This window comes from Chenopodium album, chromosome 17, assembly GCF_948465745.1.
Source record: "Chenopodium album chromosome 17, dcCheAlbu1.1, whole genome shotgun sequence".
NCBI lineage: Eukaryota > Viridiplantae > Streptophyta > Magnoliopsida > Caryophyllales > Amaranthaceae > Chenopodium > Chenopodium album.
Genome location: NC_137850.1, coordinates 48,204,882 through 48,211,954, shown reverse-complemented (window position 1 = coordinate 48,211,954; position 7,073 = coordinate 48,204,882). Strand labels below are relative to the sequence as shown.

The 7,073-nt window shown below is 35.4% G+C and overlaps 2 protein-coding genes across 2 annotated transcripts; both read right to left on the bottom strand.

The window, feature by feature from the left end:
- Positions 1 to 20: 20 nt before the first annotated feature.
- LOC145589211 (uncharacterized) lies at positions 21 to 4,495 on the bottom strand. The gene is made up of 9 exons (XM_081645759.1): positions 4,246 to 4,495; positions 3,986 to 4,159; positions 2,270 to 2,365; positions 1,630 to 1,699; positions 1,026 to 1,159; positions 746 to 886; positions 485 to 646; positions 287 to 293; positions 21 to 199 (listed from the first exon to the last, which is right to left on the bottom strand). The coding sequence occupies exons 1-9, from the start codon at positions 4,375 to 4,377 to the stop codon at positions 21 to 23; spliced, it is 1,095 nt and encodes a 364-aa protein (XP_081501885.1). The 5' UTR covers positions 4,378 to 4,495.
- A 149-nt stretch (positions 4,496 to 4,644) lies between these two features.
- LOC145589210 (uncharacterized) lies at positions 4,645 to 5,301 on the bottom strand. The gene has a single exon (XM_081645758.1). It carries the CDS (start codon positions 5,299 to 5,301, stop codon positions 4,645 to 4,647), a length of 657 nt encoding a protein of 218 aa, XP_081501884.1.
- Positions 5,302 to 7,073: the final 1,772 nt, after the last annotated feature.

Sequence of the window (7,073 nt, the reverse complement as noted above, 5' to 3'; positions counted from 1 at the left end):
TGTCATCTGAACATAATTTTTCAAGCCCTAAAAACATGAGCATGGGTACACATATCCTTGCTAATGAGGTAAAAATACAACCCTACACCCACAGGGTAAATAAGGTACCATTCCTTCTCCCATTGAGTGTTAGACACAGAAGAACGAGCTTCTGATTGTTGCAATGCTATGCAGAACAATTTTCCCAATACTATAGAAACTGCAGTTCAGGAAAGGAAAAGGAGCCAGAAGACGATTAGGGCAACATTTTCAAGAGCAATGACAGACTTTGAATTTTGTAATTTACCACTACACTACTACAGAATACAGACAGTCATGCCAATAGCTGAAACAATTAAGTCCCACTCCTGACATTTTACTTAATTTTGTTGGTGACAAAATCAGCAACATACAACATTCGCAAAAGCAACAATATTAATTTTAGGTGGATTATCAATCTTTAGAGCAGAAGGCAACACCATATCAATTGGATCAAATTGAAAACTTGCCTAAAGGGAATTTCATCATGTATCATTTGAAGAAGACTCTCAAAGTCCAAGGCCTCTATAAGTATCAATAGCATCTGAATCTTAGCACGATAAAAATATTTACAAGCTTCAGCAGACACCCCCAGCTTAACAAAGTTTGATGATCCAGCTGTCATATCCTGAAATGCCAATTTTTGGTAAGTGAGAAAGTGATGATATATATTCCACAATTACATTGAGCAGCAAGAGAACAACAGAAGGACCAACAAACAATATACCTTATACAGCAGGCATAAGTCCTTCCATTTAGAAGCACTGCAAGTAGAGAATGACTCATAATATAAAAGAAATAGAATGTCCAAGATCAGGTTGGCTTCAATTAGAATCTCTTCACCCCACAATATGAAAAGATCAACATCCTGGATGCCATTGCCATCAAGAACACAGTAATGAGACAGAATCCTAGCAATAGATTATTAATGAATCGTAAACTTAAGATCAGGAAATTACTTTCCTAGTTTCACAATGATGCAACAAAACAATCATGCAACGACATACCATGTGCTGAGGAAAAGATGATGATATTTGTCCATCCAGAATAGATATCAACTTGCTCTCTAGACCATCAGAAATGAGCTTGGAAACCTCATGCCAAATGGCTTTTTCTTCTTCAACAGATGATCCAACATTTACTGAACCATGATTCAGAAATCAATATTAACCACATTGAAGTTATTCATAGATTACGTATACAAATGTTGATGAGATGAACAAAAAAGCTACAGAACAAATGAGGCGGATATAAAGACATTGTTAAGGATATTAAGGAAGGATACCAAATCGAGAGAGAGAGAGAGAGAGAGAGAGAGAGAGAGAGAGAGAGAGAGGTGAATAAATAATTAATGATTAATTGTACTCCCTCTTATTTTTATTACTTCTTTCTTTCCACTCCTAAGAGAGAAGTAATAAATATCTTTAGAAGGAGTCTCAACCAATTTAAAAAATACACCTTAATCTTTCACACCACTAAACAGTTGATGATCAAACTCCAACATTATTTTCATTAACTAACTGCCCTGATAAGTGAGCACACTAAATTGGGACAAGAGAAGTAAATAAAATAGTATTTAAGCACAAAGGTAGCAAGAGAATGTAAACTCACATCCGTGAATAATCATTTGGCGAGCACATTTAAGTAAGCATTGCCTTTGAGTATAATATTGCAGCACTATCTTCAAAAGAGACAACAATAAGACAAAGTAGTCAGCTGATATGATCCTGCTTTACTATAACTGTAATTGTTAGGCATGACTTCATTGATAATTACATAAACACGAAGAAGTGCACAACCATAAAACAAGATATGATAATATTACTCAAAGGTAGGTGAAACAACCAGTTGATAAAACACGATCTGCTGAAAAATAAATAATAAATATAGTGTCGCATTCTATATTATCTAGGTGATAAGAGTTGTGTAGAACCCCTCACAGCTAGGGTAATGAAACACATTATTTCTACCAACACTCGAAGACATAAGAGGTGAAAGCCTCTAATATATTGTCATGATTTTTCTTTATTTATTTGGCTCAAGTAACAATGAACATTGCTAAAACACACAAGGGGTATAGCCCATGTGTAGGAGGGGTCGTCACATAACTCATAACATATCTTCATCAGCAGGCTACACTAGAGTCCATAATCCATATTCTAAGTGCACCAAGTATTCACCAACAAAGTTATAAATAAAAAAAGAGGCATCAACATATTATTTTAATACATTAGGTAGGAAAACTACAGACCTCATGAAGAAAACCTTGTATGGCACCATCAACAAAATCACTTTTCTGATCCATCAACCTTTCGACAAGAATATACGACTGTATCTCATCTAAGCACTGCACAAAATAAAAAGTGTTTGATTATTACTCATACCTTGATTAAAATATATATATTTCAGCAGATGCATTTAGCATGAAAAACCCTACTATCATCTCTGAGTACTATTCCTGTTGACAGAACAAGAAAACCAGGAAAGCCAGTGCATGTAATAGAAACAGTTGATAACTGTAAAATTTAAGACTTGCAAGAAGAAATCCACTGCATGACCTACACAAATAAAAGCACAAGATGTATAAATGGAAGTAACGCAAAACAAAGAAGATTTATTCCATAAGCTTTTGCCTTCATCTAGAGTGAACGGTCACTATATACACTTCAATTGAACTTGTCACCTTTCCAAAATTAGTAACAGTTTTTGATTGTGAATAAAGACATGATTTCCCAATATGCCACTCTAAGGCCCTATTTTCTTCACCTTAATTTTTCTAAACTGAAATTATTTTAGCTGAACTTAATTTATTTCTACTTATCCTAAATTATTTTACCGAACAAAGCTTATTTTTACAGATTCTCTATATTAATGTTCATTAAAATAACTAATTTTTTTACTGATGAAAATTTATTTTTGCTAAATTGGAATTAATTTTACACAACTTGAATTTCTTTTACAATATATTATTTGAACGAAGTGAGCAAAATAAGGCCTAACTTAAGTAAAAGAACATGATATCACAAAGAGTTTAATTACGTCAAATCCTTACTTATTAATAAATGACGAGCTCAAACATGAGATAATCATAAGTAGGCCTTGCACCAGCCCCATGTCAAAGGAGATTTTGACAACATATAATCCTAGTAAGGTTCGGTCCTAAAACCAATTGGTGATAGGTGGAGTAGCTCTTAGTCATTCTCTTCCTACACTTTCCATGTGGGACAACAAGTCCCAACTCACATGTGGGTTGTTTTCCTAACAATTACTCTATCTTTGCTCGGAAAAAATTGGCATATGGTTCTTGGACTCCTTACTCATCTTATGTAAGGAGTTAATGTGAATTTAATAAAATAACCTTTGTAGCGGCTGTGTGACTTGTCCCTCCAACGTTCCAAATGGAGAATTATGCATTATGCAAAATCAAAGCATGACCAATTGTCATATAGAAAATGTGATCTTTTTTTCCAAGCATCTAAAATTGGATATGTAACTATCATTTCTGGACAAAGAAATATCAATTAGTTTCAGACAGATTAAAATGAAATCAGGTACTATGATTTTTACAATGTCTAGCCTAGGGATCAAACACCTCTTTTATAGTTGTTCAAGATAGAAATGTCAAATGTCAATTATAATTAACATCAACGATCAAAATTACAATGCCTGATGAATCATCACACCTATAAATTTTCAATAAACACATTGCCGAAATGCAGATAAATGTACTTCTAGTAATTTGATGCCACCATCATTAAAGAAGCATCAACTAATCTAGCAAACTACAGAAACCCTTAGTATCCATAACATAACCGCGAAAAATCATGAAAATAATTTCTTGTAAGGAAGCAAATTAGCAATTCAAGAAAATCAATTAAAAGAATAAAACAACAAATTCAAATTAGCAGCAGCATTGAAGAAAAAAAACAAGAAATTAATTTGAAAATAAAAAATCGAAAAAGCATACCACAGTGGAGCTGAGCTTCAACGCCAATTCCTTAAATTGAGGTTTGATACTCAATTTATGCGAACCAACACTAACTTGCTCAGAATTCAACGCCGACTTCGACGCTTCACTCGGAGGTTTAAACTGAGTAACGGTATTCAAGAACCAAGCATGATTCTGCTTCAACTTCTCAATCTACAGATGAAAAATCAAAATCAAGCATTGTTAGGGCACGAAATTCGAAGAATTTGAGATAATGTGAAAGAGGAGAGAGGAAGTACCAGAGAAGGAGGGAGGTCGGAGGAAGAAGGAGAGAGATTCTCGAGGTCAGTGAGGAGGAGAGAGAAGGAGTCGAACCAAAGAGAAGAATCGAGAGAGTTGGTTGAGGTTGCGGCGATGGAGGAGGCCGCCATTGGAGAGAGTGAGAAGAAGCTGTGAAGTTAGGGCTCAGAGGTTTTTCTGGTTCTGTGTTTTTAGAGCCCGCGCTTTTGATGCTTAAAGTGGAGAGAGAAAGAGAAAGACAACAGGAGAACTGAAGAAGGGAAAGACGGTATGACCTGGTCGTATGAGCCCAATGTCAAAACATTTTTTTTTTTTACTCGAGTGTTAACTAAATTAATTGGTTAAATAATTTATAATTTAGTTACTTTTTATTTGAGGAAAAATAGTCGCCCCTATTATTAGATTATATCCAATTCCGTCAAAGTGATGAAGCTTTGGGGAAAAGGATTCAACATTACATTTTTCACATTACATCCGGTATCCCACCTCGCAGCAAGGTGAGCCACTGTATTACAACTACGCTTGACATGGGAAAAGGTACATATTTCAAAGGACGAACTATCATATCTAATATCATCAGAAATAAGGTGAATTGGAGCTTTGCCACCATCATCAATGCGCACCGCTTGAACCACATTAATTGCGTCTGATTCCACCCACACATGCGAGTACCCCAGCCTTCTAGCAAGCTTCAAAGCATAACGAACAGCAAGAGCCTCAGCGCACTCTGGAGATGTAGCATGTTCCTTTCTAGTTGCGACAGCAAGGACAGACCCATTAGCATCTCGAATCACAGCCCCTAAACCTGCCACACAACCTGCTGGACAATGGGCATCTGTATTTATCTTCACGCACCCCTGTGGAGGACATTTCCACCCGTTAGCAGTAACAGAACCTGCTGCCAGACCAGCAGGCCTAAATACTCTGCTTGCATACTGGTTGTACTCATGAACAAATTTCAGGAACCCCGCAGGCAGCATAATAGGATTAGGCCTCTCACTCTCAAAGGTTGCAAGGTTTCTACACCTCCAAGCAGCCCACATAAAGGTAGCCATGGTACTCACAGCATCCGTATTAAATTTGCTACACAACCACTCCCAAATATCCGCATAAGAAGTACCGGGGGCGTCAACTAAGTCATTCACATATGCACTGAGCGCCCAAATTTGTCTGGCTGCATCACACTTGGTCAAGCTTTGTACAATTTAGTTACTTGTGACTTTGAGTCTTTAAATCAAATTTCTTTCGTATCATTTTGTTGTTTTTTTCAACGTTTAAAAAAATTACACTCATGGACTTTAGGTTGGCAATTATTTAGTACTCTGTATCAAAGAAAAGTTCCTATTTAACCAATTACTTTGTATGAATTTTCATGTATTTTACATTGTCAAAAATAGCACAATACAAACATAAATTCCATTAATAGAAAAAAGTATGATTTATGAAAATCTAGATTAGGCTAAGTTAACCCAAATAGAAATGAGTATAAACTGCGAAATCTGGGGTTCTAAACAACTTGAAGTGTTGTCTAATTTAGTTTTTGTATAAAGGTGTAATTTTTCAATCCCTAGTTTGAGAAGTCTCATTCACAATTCACAAATATATATATAGGTGTAAAATCCTAATGATATGAGAATATGGACTTTATAAAACCACTTATAATACATCTTAAACATTTTGTTTGGGAAATCTTGTGTGTAAGTTCACTTATAAGACATCAGTTTTCACAGCCAAAATTTTAAACAAGTTTTTAATTGCTACACTCAGTTTGGTTTACTGACTTGACTCTTTTGTAGCAAGGAAAATAGGACATCTGAACCTGTGATATAACATGGTATATTCAATAAGCTTTACTGCTTTGTACAAGTTTGGCAAAACATGCAGCCACACTAGTCTTTGAAGTCATCTTTCGTCTGTCAGAATTGTCACTCTATCCTTCACAGCAAGCCTTAGTGAATTTGATAGTTCGGTTTCATCTGCAATTTACTTAAGAGCTGCTGCTCTTATACGCGTTACTTGAGCTTGGGTGGCCATGCATGCATAAACTCGTTATCCAAGGAAAAAGTCCGTTTTTAGGTCCAAAATGTGATAAACTAAAAATCAAGTACTCTGTATCAAGTATACATACTACATGCGGCACCTGAAAAGAAGAATGAAGGATGTGCTGAGCCACAAGTATACATTAGACACAAATCTATCCTAGCTGGTAGAAAACAAGGATGACAAAAGCTGGAATAGATTTGTGTCTAATGTCCCAAAGATCAGAGAAATTCTGAATTTCTCTTTGAAACAGGCATTCATCTTTTTGTTTTTAATTTACGAGTTATTGTATGTGATGAGCTTTGTTACAATTTACAGGTTCAAATTGACAAAATATATAACCTTCTGATGAACGCAATATCCATGGCATTGGAACATAATACTTGCACTGATGAGTACAAGGAAGAAGGTGATTGCCTGCTTCTTGAGTTGCAGCTATTATCAGCAGCCTTGGATAGGTCAGTTCAAACTTCTAATCTAATTCAATATATATGAAGTATTGTTGCTTCAAGATACACTTTATTATGATTTTTTCATGAAACGTGTAAGGCTTGATCTCAGTATAGCCGATTGTCATAACAGAATTCAAGCAACTATATTCGCCTACCTTTACTGAAGAAGACACTTCTGAAATCAAGCAACTGTTTGTGTTGGCCTGTAATTTGTGCCTCATAATAGTTTTTTATTTATAATTTTTCATTGTCCATTTATGTATTTATTTTTCAGGCTACTAACTAGTAACTATGCTTTTAACGTAATATATACTAATCATTTGGTGGCATTTTTA

Excerpts from the sequence above, each read along its gene's own strand:
- LOC145589210 (XM_081645758.1), bottom strand. The coding sequence starts at position 5,301 with ATGGCTACCTTTATGTGGGCTGCTTGGAGGTGTAGAAACCTTGCAACC.
- LOC145589211 (XM_081645759.1), bottom strand. The coding sequence starts at position 4,377 with ATGGCGGCCTCCTCCATCGCCGCAACCTCAACCAACTCTCTCGATTCT. Across the intron at positions 2,366-3,985 it reads TGAAGCTCAGCTCCACTGTG|TGCTTAGATGAGATACAGTC; the intron begins GTATGCTTTTTC and ends TATTTTGTGCAG. Across the intron at positions 1,700-2,269 it reads TACAAGGTTTTCTTCATGAG|ATAGTGCTGCAATATTATAC; the intron begins GTCTGTAGTTTT and ends TCTCTTTTGAAG.